At 42.8% G+C, this 15,337-nt stretch overlaps 2 protein-coding genes across 4 annotated transcripts in view; both read right to left on the bottom strand.

The window, feature by feature from the left end:
* Window positions 1–219: 219 nt before the first annotated feature.
* carhsp1 (calcium regulated heat stable protein 1) lies at window positions 220–12,027 on the bottom strand. Of its 2 annotated transcripts, none has more exons than XM_087809946.1 (5): window positions 11,846–12,027; window positions 2,734–2,822; window positions 2,417–2,525; window positions 2,229–2,351; window positions 220–604 (listed from the first exon to the last, which is right to left on the bottom strand). In XM_087809946.1, exons 2-5 carry the CDS (start codon window positions 2,777–2,779, stop codon window positions 442–444), a joined length of 441 nt encoding a protein of 146 aa, XP_087666072.1. In that variant the 5' UTR covers window positions 2,780–2,822; window positions 11,846–12,027; the 3' UTR covers window positions 220–441. The 2 variants fall into 2 exon arrangements, with proteins under 2 accessions (XP_087666072.1, XP_087666073.1); XM_087809947.1 differs by lacking the exon at window positions 11,846–12,027 and adding an exon at window positions 11,704–11,799.
* Window positions 12,028–12,919: 892 nt separating this feature from the next.
* The window catches only part of naa60 (N-alpha-acetyltransferase 60, NatF catalytic subunit), a 4,586-nt gene continuing 2,168 nt past the window's right edge, over window positions 12,920–15,337 (bottom strand). For both annotated transcript variants that reach the window (XM_087809935.1, XM_087809934.1), the window contains 3 exons: window positions 15,097–15,331; window positions 14,863–15,024; window positions 12,920–14,309 (listed from right to left, as the gene is read on the bottom strand). In XM_087809935.1, the coding sequence (XP_087666061.1) occupies window positions 14,868–15,024; window positions 15,097–15,331 (392 nt within the window). In that variant the 3' untranslated portion in view covers window positions 12,920–14,309; window positions 14,863–14,867. The remainder of the gene's footprint in view (window positions 14,310–14,862; window positions 15,025–15,096; window positions 15,332–15,337) is intronic.

The following is a 15,337-nucleotide window of genomic DNA, read 5'->3' as shown; positions in this document are numbered from 1 at the left end:
AAACCTTTAGAGGATCTTGAGCTCAACAGCTGAACTTTAGTGAGGCTGGTCTTTAGCGACACCTGCTGGTGTTTGACTGGAATCACACGAATAATTCAAGTATGTTTTTCTTTACGATTTGAAAAGGTTTCGATTGAAGCAACTTTTTCCATTGATTTAATAAAAGATCGTAAATAAACTCGTGGAGAAACAAACCTTCAAACATCAAAACAAAGCGTCTCTTGCTCCAGTTACAACTTTATTCACATTAATTCATCTTAATTCATCTTAATTCATCTTAATTCGGCTCCGGATCACAAACGGGTTGATGTTGCCGAGGGTTCTGATGCGGCACCGAAGCTGGAGGGACGTCCGCCCCTGGACCTCATGACCCTCATGACGTGTTTCAAGTTTCCCATCGTAAACCGAGCGTGGCGCTCCGCTCCGGGTGTCTCGCGGACGTCACCCGCTGACCACCTGCCCCGCCCACGTCTCGTGCTTGGTGCCGGGCTTCAGGTGCGTGATCCTCACCTCCACGGCCTGGACCTTCTCCTTCTTGGGCGGGATGGAGCAGAGCTTGTAGCTCAGCTCGTCGCCCTCCACCGGCACGTACTCGCCCTCCACGCTGACGGACAGGTGTCAACTTCACACGTCAGTTTTCAAAGATAAATCATAGAAGTTGAAAACATCGATCTCTGATTAGATTTAAACCATTTTTGTTTCATTTCCTCCACATTTTCAGCAAAATAATCCACTTTTATTAAGGTTTTAATAAAGTTTTGATATGAATTGTGGTTTTAAATGTATATGAAAATAAAATTAAAAGTAAAATGTATCATCATCATTGTTGCTATTATGATTATTATTATAACTGAATACAAAATCATGTGCAAATGTTTATATAAATTAGTTTCCATTAACAAACAAATCAGCAGAAAGAATTGCGTTAGAATAAACTTTTATAATTTGTGTGAGAAACGTGCACAAACTTCTCCTTCCAACCCTCTTGTTATCTTTTCCATATTGACTACATTTACTTTGACGAACTTTCTCAATTAAACGGATGTTCTTAGTTTCCACCGCAAGATGGCAGCAGCGACTCATCTGTTGTGTATATGAGCCGCAATGCATTGTGGTTTACTAAGTAGTTTGACGGGCGCCAACTTCATCTCGCCACACGCAACTAACACACGTTTACTGACTGAAACCATTTGTTGTGTGTTTTTGTTCGAGTACATCTGTCACAAAAGGTGGTTTCTTGGGTTTAAATCCATGATCATGGTGGATTACAGACGAAACCCCGCGATGCATTGTGGGTAATGTAGGCCAGACTCATGTATTTATGGATAACTTGATAAAATGATGCAACATTTTCAGTAAAGTGAATTAATTCAATGTTTTCATGAATAAAAATGTTATGTTTCCTGTTTTACTTGGACTTTATTGATTTATTTATTTGTTGATTTATTTGTTAATTTATTGATTTGTTAATTAATTTATTTGTTTATTTATTTATTTGTTGATTACTTTATTTGTTAATGTATTTATTGATATACGTATTTATTTGTTGATTTATTTATTTATTTGTTGATTTATTTATTTATTTGTTGATTACTTTATTTGTTAATGTATTTATTGATTTACGTATTTATTTGTTGATTTATTTATTTATTTGTTGATTTATTTATTTGTTGATTTATTTATTTGTTGATTTATTTATTGTTTTATGTATTTATTTGTTGATTTGTTGATTTATTTGTTGATTTATTAATTTATTTGTTGATTTATTTATTTATTTGTTGATTTATTCATTTATTTGTTGATTACTTTATTTGTTAATGTATTTATTGATTTACGTATTTATTTGTTGATTTATTTATTTATTTGTTGATTTATTTATTTGTTGATTTATTTATTGTTTTATGTATTTATTTGTTGATTTATTAATTTATTTGTTGATTTATTAATTTGTTGAATTTTTTATTTATTTATTTTTTGTTGATTTATTTATTTTTTGTTGATTTATTTATTTTTTGTTGATTTATTTATTTTTTGATTTATTTGTTGATTGATTTATTTGTTAATTTGTTGAATTATTTATTTATAATTTTTTTGTTGATTTATTAATTTGTTGATTTATTTGTTGATTTATTTGTTAATTTATTTGTTGATTGATTTATTGATTTATTTGTTGATATATTTATTGATTTATTTATTGATTTGTTGATTTCTTAGAAGCACAAACTCACTCTGAGATGTGGACGAAGACGTCGGCGCCTCCGTCGGCCGGCGTGATGAATCCGTGTCCTTTGGAGCGAGAGAAACATCTACAGACTCCGGTGAACGTGGGACCCTCGGCCGCCCGAGCCGTCCTGCACAACACACACAATAGTTGTCGTCATCGGAGGCGACGCGTGAACTTGCTCGGGATCCTCACGCTGAGCAGGTTCTGGTCCGGCGGGTCGGCAGCGGGCTCGGGACCAGGAATCCTCTCATGGGCGACGGCGAGCGATCTCTGTGGCGGGCGACGGGCGTCTGCAGCGACTCTGAGCGACAAACACAAGTTCAACATGGAAACAAACACATTTACAAATATAAACCCTGAGAAGGTACAACAGTGTCGACCGAGGAAAAGAAGCAAAAGAAAAACAAAGGTGGAAGATAAAAGAAATGAATAGGAAAGATTGAAAACATAGCGAAGGAGAGAAAGAAAGAAAATAGTTCTAGAAAAGAATCTGAAGAAGGAATAAAAACCTGGAGACGCAGCAGTGGTCAGTGGTGGAGTCTTGGGTCGAGACATGGTTCAGGTGAGACGAGGAGTCAGAGACAGGAAGTGGAATCACCTGTAGGGAGGAAACAACTGTGAACACTCTTCAAACCCCCCCGACCCCCCTGTGACCCCGTACAACAATCAACGACCTGTTGCCACGGTAACAACAAATTCTACAACGTCCATCATCGCTCGTGTGACTGAGATATGAGATTAGATCTGTTGTTACCCGTCTGCGGGGGAGAGACATCACTCCCACACAGATCACTCTTTTGTGAAGAACGATCACTCTTCTGTAGAGAACCATCACTCTTCTGTAGAGAACGATCACTCTTCTGTAGAGAACCATCACTCTTCTGTAGAGAACCATCACTCTTCTCTCAGATCACTCTTCTGTAGAGAACCATCACTCTTCTGTAGAGAACCATCACTCTTCTCTCAGATCACTCTTCTGTAGAGAACCATCACTCTTCTGTAGAGAACCATCACTCTTCTGTAGAGAACCATCACTCTTCTGTAGAGAACCATCACTCTTCTGTTGAGAACAATCACTCTTCTGTAGAGAACCATCACTCTTCTGTAGAGAACCATCACTCTTCTGTAGAGAACCATCACTCTTCTGTAGAGAACCATCACTCTTCTGTAGAGAACCATCACTCTTCTGTAGAGAACCATCACTCTTCTGTAGAGAACCATCACTCTTCTGTAGAGAACCATCACTCTTCTCTCAGATCACTCTTCTGTAGAGAACCATCACTCTTCTGTAGAGAACCATCACTCTTCTGTAGAGAACCATCACTCTTCTGTAGAGAACCATCACTCTTCTCTCAGATCACTCTTCTGTAGAGAACCATCACTCTTCTGTAGAGAACCATCACTCTTCTCTCAGATCACTCTTCTGTAGAGAACCATCACTCTTCTGTAGAGAACCATCACTCTTCTCTCAGATCACTCTTCTGTAGAGAACCATCACTCTTCTGTAGAGAACCATCACTCTTCTCTCAGATCACTCTTCTGTAGAGAACCATCACTCTTCTGTAGAGAACCATCACTCTTCTGTAGAGAACCATCACTCTTCTGTAGAGAACCATCACTCTTCTGTAGAGAACCATCACTCTTCTCTCAGATCACTCTTCTGTAGAGAACCATCACTCTTCTGTAGAGAACCATCACTCTTCTCTCAGATCACTCTTCTGTAGAGAACCATCACTCTTCTGTAGAGAACCATCACTCTTCTGTAGAGAACCATCACTCTTCTGTAGAGAACCATCACTCTTCTGTTGAGAACAATCACTCTTCTGTAGAGAACCATCACTCTTCTGTAGAGAACCATCACTCTTCTGTAGAGAACCATCACTCTTCTGTAGAGAACCATCACTCTTCTGTAGAGAACCATCACTCTTCTGTAGAGAACCATCACTCTTCTGTAGAGAACCATCACTCTTCTCTCAGATCACTCTTCTGTAGAGAACCATCACTCTTCTGTAGAGAACCATCACTCTTCTGTAGAGAACCATCACTCTTCTGTAGAGAACCATCACTCTTCTCTCAGATCACTCTTCTGTAGAGAACCATCACTCTTCTGTAGAGAACCATCACTCTTCTCTCAGATCACTCTTCTGTAGAGAACCATCACTCTTCTGTAGAGAACCATCACTCTTCTCTCAGATCACTCTTCTGTAGAGAACCACCACTCTTCTGTAGAGAACCATCACTCTTCTCTCAGATCACTCTTCTGTAGAGAACCATCACTCTTCTGTAGAGAACCATCACTCTTCTGTAGAGAACCATCACTCTTCTGTAGAGAACCATCACTCTTCTGTAGAGAACCATCACTCTTCTCTCAGATCACTCTTCTGTAGAGAACCATCACTCTTCTGTAGAGAACCATCACTCTTCTGTAGAGAACCATCACTCTTCTGTAGAGAACCATCACTCTTCTGTAGAGAACCATCACTCTTCTGTAGAGAACCATCACTCTTCTGTAGAGAACAATCACTCTTCTGTAGAGAACCATCACTCTTCTGTAGAGAACCATCACTCTTCTGTAGAGAACCATCACTCTTCTGTAGAGAACCATCACTCTTCTGTAGAGAACCATCACTCTTCTGTAGAGAACCATCACTCTTCTGTAGAGAACCATCACTCTTCTCTCAGATCACTCTTCTGTAGAGAACCATCACTCTTCTGTAGAGAACCATCACTCTTCTGTAGAGAACCATCACTCTTCTGTAGAGAACCATCACTCTTCTCTCAGATCACTCTTCTGTAGAGAACCATCACTCTTCTGTAGAGAACCATCACTCTTCTCTCAGATCACTCTTCTGTAGAGAACCATCACTCTTCTGTAGAGAACCATCACTCTTCTCTCAGATCACTCTTCTGTAGAGAACCATCACTCTTCTGTAGAGAACCATCACTCTTCTCTCAGATCACTCTTCTGTAGAGAACCATCACTCTTCTGTAGAGAACCATCACTCTTCTGTAGAGAACCATCACTCTTCTGTAGAGAACCATCACTCTTCTGTAGAGAACCATCACTCTTCTCTCAGATCACTCTTCTGTAGAGAACCATCACTCTTCTGTAGAGAACCATCACTCTTCTGTAGAGAACCATCACTCTTCTGTTGAGAACAATCACTCTTCTGTAGAGAACCATCACTCTTCTGTAGAGAACCATCACTCTTCTGTAGAGAACCATCACTCTTCTGTAGAGAACCATCACTCTTCTGTAGAGAACCATCACTCTTCTCTCAGATCACTCTTCTGTAGAGAACCATCACTCTTCTGTAGAGAACCATCACTCTTCTGTAGAGAACCATCACTCTTCTCTCAGATCACTCTTCTGTAGAGAACCATCACTCTTCTGTAGAGAACCATCACTCTTCTCTCAGATCACTCTTCTGTAGAGAACCATCACTCTTCTGTAGAGAACCATCACTCTTCTCTCAGATCACTCTTCTGTAGAGAACCATCACTCTACAGAAGAGTGATGGTTCTCTACAGAAGAGAACCATCACTCTTCTATAGAGAACCATCACTCTTCTGTAAAAAAAAATGATCACTCTTCTGTAGAGAACCATCACTCTTCTGTAGAGAACCATCACTCTTCTGTAGAGAACCATCACTCTTCTGTAGAGAACCATCACTCTTCTCTCAGATCACTCTTCTGTAGAGAACCATCACTCTTCTGTAGAGAACCATCACTCTTCTCTCAGATCACTCTTCTGTAGAGAACCATCACTCTTCTGTAGAGAACCATCACTCTTCTGTAGAGAACCATCACTCTTCTGTAGAGAACCATCACTCTTCTCTCAGATCACTCTTCTGTAGAGAACCATCACTCTTCTGTAGAGAACCATCACTCTTCTGTAGAGAACCATCACTCTTCTGTAGAGAACCATCACTCTTCTGTAGAGAACAATCACTCTTCTGTAGAGAACCATCACTCTTCTGTAGAGAACCATCACTCTTCTGTAGAGAACCATCACTCTTCTGTAGAGAACCATCACTCTTCTCTCAGATCACTCTTCTGTAGAGAACCATCACTCTTCTGTAGAGAACCATCACTCTTCTGTAGAGAACCATCACTCTTCTGTAGAGAACCATCACTCTTCTCTCAGATCACTCTTCTGTAGAGAACCATCACTCTTCTGTAGAGAACCATCACTCTTCTCTCAGATCACTCTTCTGTAGAGAACCATCACTCTTCTCTCAGATCACTCTTCTGTAGAGAACCATCACTCTTCTCTCAGATCACTCTTCTGTAGAGAACCATCACTCTTCTGTAGAGAACGATCACTCTTCTGTAGAGAACCATCACTCTTCTGTAAAAAAAAATGATCACTCTTCTGTAGAGAACCATCACTTTTCTGTAGAGAACCATCACTCTTCTGTAGAGAACCATCACTCTTCTGTAGAGAACCATCACTCTTCTGTAGAGAACCATCACTCTTCTCTCAGATCACTCTTCTGTAGAGAACCATCACTCTTCTCTCAGATCACTCTTCTGAAGAGAACGATCACTCTTCTGTAGAGAATGATCACTCTTCTGTAGAGAACTATCACTCTTCTGTAGAGAACTATCACTCTTCTGTAGAGAACCATCACTCTTCTGTAGAGAACTATCACTCTTCTGTAGAGAACCATCACTCTTCTGTAGAGAACTATCACTCTTCTGTAGAGAACCATCACTCTTCTGTAGAGAACCATCACTCTTCTGTAGAGAACTATCACTCTTCTGTAGAGAACCATCACTCTTCTGTAGAGAACCATCACTCTTCTGTAGAGAACCATCACTCTTCTGTAGAGAACCATCACTCTTCTGTAGAGAACCATCACTCACTCTTCTATAGAGAACCATCACTCTTCTCTCAGATCACTCTCCTCCAGATGGACTCAACAGTCGTCCTTGTGTCTCTCAGATCATTTCCATTCACAACAAACAAGCGTCTGTTGTTCAGGCGAGTTCTGGCGTCAGAAGAGATTTAATCTGTGGTTGATCCATGAGTCACTCTGATGCCACTGATCCATGAGTCACTCTGATGCCACTGATCCATGAGTCACTCTGACAACACTGATCCATGAGTCACTCTGATGCCACTGATCCATGAGTCACTCTGATGCCACTGATCCATGAGTCACTCTGATGCCACTGATCCATGAGTCACGCTGATGCCACTGATCCATGAGTCACTCTGATGCCACTGATCTATGAGTCACTCTGACAACACTGATCCATGAGTCACTCTGATGCCACTGATCCATGAGTCACTCTGATGCCACTGATCCATGAGTCACGCTGATGCCACTGATCTATGAGTCACTCTGATGCCACTGATCCATGAGTCACTCTGATGCCACTGATCCATGAGTCACTCTGATGCCACTGATCCATGAGTCACTCTGATGCCACTGATCCATGAGTCACTCTGATGCCACTGATCCATGAGTCACTCTGATGCCACTGATCCATGAGTCACTCTGATGCCACTGATCCATGAGTCACTCTGACAACACTGATCCATGAGTCACTCTGATGCCACTGATCCATGAGTCACTCTGACAACACTGATCCATGAGTCACTCTGATGCCACTGATCCATGAGTCACTCTGATGCCACTGATCCATGAGTCACTCTGATGCCACTGATCCATGAGTCACTCTGATGCCACTGATCCATGAGTCACTATGATGCCACTGATCCATGAGTCACGCTGATGCCACTGATCTATGAGTCACGCTGATGCCACTGATCCATGAGTCACTCTGATGCCACTGATCCATGAGTCACTCTGATGCCACTGATCCATGAGTCACTGTGATGCCACTGATCCATGAGTCACTCTGACAACACTGATCCATGAGTCACTCTGACAACCACTGATCCATGAGTCACTCTGATGCCACTGATCCATGAGTCACTCTGACAACCACTGATCCATGAGTCACTCTGATGCCACTGATCCATGAGTCACTCTGATGCCACTGATCCATGAGTCACTCTGACAACACTGATCCATGAGTCACTCTGATGCCACTGATCTATGAGTCACTCTGATGCCACTGATCTATGAGTCACTCTGATGCCACTGATCTATGAGTCACTCTGACAACCACTGATCCATGAGTCACTCTGATGCCACTGATCTATGAGTCACTCTGATGCCACTGATCCATGAGTCACTCTGATGCCACTGATCCATGAGTCACTGTGATGCCACTGATCCATGAGTCACTCTGATGCCACTGATCTATGAGTCACTCTGATGCCACTGATCTATGAGTCACTCTGATGCCACTGATCTATGAGTCACTCTGATGCCACTGATCTATGAGTCACGCTGATGCCACTGATCCATGAGTCACTCTGATGCCACTGATCTATGAGTCACTCTGATGCCACTGATCCATGAGTCACTCTGATGCCACTGATCTATGAGTCACGCTGATGCCACTGATCTATGAGTCACTCTGATGCCACTGATCTATGAGTCACTCTAAGCTCCTCCCACTGCTGGTCATAATATTTCTTAACCAGCTCGTCTGGTTTAAGTTCCATTCACTGACGAACCAGAGTCAGAGTCATAGAGACTTCAGTGAACCAGAGTCAGAGTCATAGAGACTTCAGTGAACCAGAGTCAGAGTCATAGAGACTTCAGTGAACCAGAGTCAGAGTCATAGAGACTTCAGTGAACCAGAGTCAGAGTCATAGAGACTTCAGTGAACCAGAGTCAGAGTCATAGAGACTTCAGTGAACCAGAGTCAGAGTCATAGAGACTTCAGTGAACCAGAGTCAGAGTCATAGAGACTTCAGTGAACCAGAGTCAGAGTCATAGAGACTTCAGTGAACCAGAGTCAGAGTCATAGAGACTTCAGTGAACCAGAGTCAGAGTCATAGAGACTTCAGTGAACCAGAGTCAGAGTCATAGAGACTTCAGTGAACCAGAGAAACATGTTTTCAATCCATGTCTGAAAATAGAAAAACTGACACTTGACAATAACCAGGAGAGTTAAGAGCAATATACACACAAATATACACACAAATATACACAACACATACAACCATATATACACACACACTTACAGTACAAACACAACACATATACACACATATCTACACACACAAACATATATACACACACACACACACAACACAAACATATATACACATACAACACTCATAAACAAACACACATATACATAAACACAAACACACACAAACACACACTTGTACAAACACACATAATAATAGTGTATGTTCACAGTGAGAACAACAGTGTTGCTGAAACTGGAATCTACTGTGTGTGTGTCTATAGAAATTTCCAGTAGTGAACCTGACACAGCAGATCCTGATCCAGTGACCTGGACAACACATAGTTATATATACATAGTTTATATATATATATATATATATATATATATATATATATATATATAGTTATGTTGTGCAACACATGTGCTCTGTTGTGTTATAAAGTGAAGTTAAACTCGAGTCATTCCTGTCGTGTCTCAGGTGTAATTTGCCCTCCAGCAAGAAGCACAACATACACAACAACACTTTCTCTACACAAGTGTGAAGGGTTTGTTGCTCAAGGGTTGAAACTACTATAATGGCTCATGTTACTACACAACATTGTTCTGTTGGAGAAGCTGCTGCTCTCGTCTTACATTATTGATCGTGTTGCACAAGAACACACAAGAACACACAAGAACACACAACAAACCTCAGCGGGTCGTAAAGACCCGGATCTTAACACACATCATTGTGGTCTCGTGGAAGCTCTGACGGTGAAGACAACTACAACAGACACACACACGGGGACTCAACACACACACACGGGGACTCGACACACACACAGGACTCAACACACACACACAAGCGGACTCGACACACACACAGGACTAGACACACACTCGGGGACTCAACACACACACACGGGACTCGACACACACATGGGGACTCGACACACACACAGGACTCAACAGACACACGGGACTAGACACACACTCGGGGACTCAACACACACACGGGACTCGACACACACATGGGGACTCGACACACACACAGGACTCAACACACACACACACACACGGGGACTCGACACACACACACACAAGCGGACTCGACACAAACACGGGGACTCGACACACACACGGGACTCGACACAGATACAGGACTCAACACACACACAGGGACTCGACACACACACGGGACTAGACACACACTCGGTGACTCAACACACACACGGGACTCGACACACACATGGGGACTCGACACACACACAGGACTCAACACACACACACACGGGGACTCGACACACACACAAGGGGACTCGACACACACACACAAGGGGACTCGACACACACACGCGTGGACTCGACAAAAAATGCACACACGGGGACTCGACACACACACACAAGGGGACTCGACACATACACACACGGGGACTCTACACACACACACACGGGGACTCTACACACACACACACACACACACACACACACACACCACACACACACACCCCCACACACACACCCCCACACACACACACACACACACACACACACACACACACGGGGACTCGACACACACACACACACAGGGACTCGACACACACACATGGGGACTCGACACACACACACGGGGACTCAACACACACACATGGGGACTCGACACACACACACGGGGACTCGACACACACACATGGGGACTCGACACACACACACGGGGACTCAACACACACACATGGGGACTCGACACACACACACGGGGACTCAACACACACACATGGGGACTCGACACACACACACGGGGACTCAACACACACACATGGGGACTCGACACACACACACGGGGACTACACACACACACACACCTGCTGATCAACAACAGACACAATAACCAGCTCAGATGATTCTCATCAAATCAGAGAAACATCTTCACACGTCACTGACTCACAAATGATGGCCTTGAATGACGTCAACAAGCGTCAAAACATCCCAATAATGAAGGTTTGAACCGATGACTCATGTGTCACGTGACGTCATCATTCAATTGTTATTTTAATTCTGTATTGTATTATATTTTAATAATAAATCACCGTTTCTTTGATTCTTCAGGACAAAACAAGTTGTTTGTAACATTTTCTAAAAGGTTCAATTTAAATTTTCTTTATCACGATATTTGTTGTTGTTTACGTTATGTTTTTATCTTGTTTACTTTCACTTCCTGTTTTTTTTTCAGTAGAAAATATTCAAATAAAACAATCAGAGTAAAGTTTGGTCACGAGATGCGTTTAGATGTAGACATGTCAACAATTAGGTAGTGTGTAGACTAATAACACACACACACACACACACACACACACACAGATACACATTTCTCAGTAAAAATGGATGCCAGGAATACCGTAATGGAAAACAAAACAGGAAAGGGAATTGTGGGTCTTACTTGTCATCGTCGCAGAGTTACACACGTGATGTAACACAACACAACACAACACAACACCCTCGAGCAACACAATTGTGTTTTACTTTCAATTTTCTGTCCAAACTTGTCGCTCGTGGTGCGTTCACGGCCCAGCGTCACTCACCTCAGCCGCTTCAAGTTCTCGCTGGAAATGTTGTTTTTTCGCTCAAACCAGGCAAGTGAAGCAAACCAGACTCAACTAGTCGCACGGGTCGCTCGACCAGGTAACTCGACCAGGTAACTCGCGCGAGCCACAGGTCAGATGTTCAACGCTCGCCCCCGCGTCACTCACTTTTACTGGATGGGCGTGATGGCCTCACCGATGACGTCACCCAGAGGCTCGTTGAGTACCGTAAGTCAGGCTGCAGAAGCGCAACGTAAACGTTTACCGTAAACAAGCGGGACATTTAAATAAAAAGAAAACCACGTTTAGTTGAGACTTTAATGTATTACTAGAGTCGGTTTGAAGGAGGTGATGAAAATAACTTTATTGTAATTAAATAAACAGTTCTAATGGATCATTGAAGTTAATGTCACTTTGATTTATTTTGAAATATAACATTTCTATTTGGATTTATTTTGAAATATAACATTTCTATTTGGATTTATTTTGAAATATAACATTTCTATTTGGATTTATTTTGAAATATAACATTTCTATTTGGATCCTTGAATAATCCATTAGAAACGATTTCATCTGAACTCGTGCCTCTTGATCGTTTAATTTTATTAATGCTATACGTCACTGTTTATCATTTATCCAACCATCTGTATTTCAAACCTGGACGGTGTTGTGTTGAAGTTGTGCTGGAGTTGTGCTGAAGTTGTGTTGAAGTTGTGTTGAAGTTGTGCTGAAGTTGTGTTGAAGTTGTGCTGAAGTTGTGTTGAAGTTGTGCTGAAGTTGTGCTGAAGTTGTGTTGAAGTTGTGCTGAAGTTGTGTTGAAGTTGTGCTGAAGTTGTGTTGAAGTTGTGCTGAAGTTGTGCTGAAGTTGTGCTGAAGTTGTGTTGAAGTTGTGCTGAAGTTGTGTTGAAGTTGTGCTGAAGTTGTGCTGAAGTTGTGCTGAAGTTGTGTTGAAGTTGTGTTGAAGTTGTGTTGAAGTTGTGCTGAAGTTGTGTTGAAGTTGTGCTGAAGTTGTGTTGAAGTTGTGTTGAAGTTCACACACATGTCAATCATGTCAACAACACAAACGAGACTCAGTGTCAGTGACTCAGGTTTATTGCGAACACAACGTCAGAGTACCGGAGCTGGTGACGTGACCGTGGAGCAGAACATTTCACACTCTGGCTGAGGAAGTGTAACACAATCCACCACAGAGACTCACTCTCACACACACACATACACACGCACACACACGCGCACACACACACGCGGATATGGCACTTCAAAGGTGCAACTGAGACCCTGTATACATGAACACACACCTGCGTGTTTGTCAATAAAATCTTCATCTGAACCGAAGTATCCACAGCAGCTTCTTGACAGCTGTCAATCATCAACCTCTTCACAGGACGGACGCGATCACATGACCACACTTGTACCAGTTAACAGGTTAGTTAATCATGTTAGTGACACAATGACTGGATACTTTAACCAATCACTAACTTGCAAAAAAGGACAAACAACTTATAATGAAACGTAAATAACAAACGTTTTTGTTCATTTTAGTTCCATAAGATAAGATTATTCTTTAAATCTCAATCCTACATTTAGTGACATGTATTTTTTTATGCAGTTTGGTTTAAACCACTTTTCATTACTTAGTAAAAACACTGTATAAATATTTGTGTCGTTTATTTTACGACACGTGTTGATTTAAAACGTCACAATATTTGTTGTTAAAACAAAAGAAGCTTCATTTCTATGTGTGGTCATGTGATCGCTCTGTGAAGGCGCCTGTCAATCATCTGTGCTACGTCGCTAACAAGCTGTACATTTATTGCACGTAAATCTTCCCAACATTCCTGGAACGTTTTTCCCAGCGGCGTGTTCCAGCTTCACGGTTCCACGTCGGGAGGATTATGATCCAAACGCGTCTCGGTATATATAATATACGACGGGATCGGAGTCTCTGCGAGGGTCGAGTGGATCTTCAGGACCGGGTGGTTCTGCTCAGTGTGGCTCAGAAACGACGGAGCTCGCCGGCGAGCGGGCGGGAGGGAGGGCGGCGGGCGGTTACCGTGGCGACGGACGGTGATGGTTCCTCGTCCGTGGCGTCGTCGCCGTGGACGCGGCGGTTCCGTCACAGTGTTCTTGGACCGTCACAGGTGAATCAGTCGTGAGGGATTTAAAAAGACTTAAAAGTGGGTTTAAAATCTAAAAAAAAGTGGATTTGCTGGAATGCTGGGGGCGTGTCCTCTGAGCGGGGGCGGGTCCTGATGGGACGGGAGGTCGGTGAGTCCCAGCGGGAATGACGTCTGGAGTGATGCTGGATCCAGGACCGGGTCCAAAACGATAGTTGCTGAGGTAATGGTTCGGGATGAGTGACAGGACGACGAGTCGATCCACCGCCAGCGACACCGGTTCGTGGGATCAACGCGGACCCGTGACCCTCGAGGGGTCACAGAACCTGCTCGTGTACCGGGAGGGCCTGAGCACACGCGTGTAGAAGAACATCATGTCACGTTTCACATGTTAAAAGGTTGAATTCGTTTGTGTTGAAACTATGTTACGCATATTTTTAATGACTTTCTTTTAACGTTGTAATTCCAATCGTTCCAAAATTAAACACAGTTAATGAAACATTCTTAAAAAAATAATGTGTAGTATTTTTAAATTCAATGTATGATATTAATGATTAAAAATTATTCAAAAATGTTATTCATTATTCATAACTAACATTTTTTTAATCCATGGTCTTTTAAATTCAACGTAAAAGTGTCGCCAGACTAAACCAAACGAGTGCCGAGCCTCTGGATCCAACGTTCAGCCGACCACGAAAAACATGCAGGCGATCGGCACTCGTTTGGTTTAGTCTGGCGACACTTTTACGTTGAACTTAAAAGACCATGGATTAAAAAAAAATATTGAATTTAGAAAATGTTATTTATGAATCATTTGAATTTAAAATATCAAACTATCAAAAACAATCGTTCGATACAAAACAGGTTAAAGTTCAACCCTGTCAATCAAAGGAGACTCACGCGGGTCACATGGTGCGACTGTACTGGATGCCGGTCTTGGAGGCGATGTTGGACCAGGGCAGCAGCGAGCGCAGCAGCGACTGGGCCTGACGGTACAGTCTCTGGGGGATGGAACACGGGCTCAGGCTGGCCAGAGTGGAACCGATGTGCTGGATATAGTCGGTGAGCGTCCCGTCAAGGAAGGACCTTCTGGTCGCGACACACACACACACACCGGAGACAACAAAAGGATATAAGATGGTCCAGGGCGGGTGACCCCCGTTGATGTAGAGCACGTAGGTGAAGCCGTCCTTCAGCACGCCGCGGATGGAGTAGTAGTACGGCAGGTAGTGGTGCTGCCGGAAGTCCCGGTTCTCGTAGAAGTGGATGGCGGTGGCGTTGGTGGTGAGGACGTGCAGGTAGATGGCCTTACAGTGGTCCTGGGCCGTGGTGGAGATGTGCTCCTTCAGACTGTCCAGCAGCAGAGAGCCTGGCG

This window comes from Callionymus lyra, chromosome 15 (assembly GCF_982586985.1).
Source record: "Callionymus lyra chromosome 15, fCalLyr1.hap1.1, whole genome shotgun sequence".
NCBI classification, from domain to species: domain Eukaryota; kingdom Metazoa; phylum Chordata; class Actinopteri; order Syngnathiformes; family Callionymidae; genus Callionymus; species Callionymus lyra.
The sequence above is the reverse complement of the archived record's forward strand: the minus strand, read 5'-3'. Positions and strand labels throughout refer to the sequence as shown.

Coding starts and splice junctions, on each gene's coding strand:
- carhsp1 (XM_087809946.1), bottom strand. CDS start 2,779: ATGTCTCGACCCAAGACTCCACCACTGACCACTGCTGCGTCTCCAG. Junction 2,526..2,733: donor GACCACTGCTGCGTCTCCAG/GTTTTTATTCCT, acceptor TTTGTCGCTCAG/AGTCGCTGCAGACGCCCGTC. Junction 2,352..2,416: donor CGGACCAGAACCTGCTCAGC/GTGAGGATCCCG, acceptor TGTGTTGTGCAG/GACGGCTCGGGCGGCCGAGG.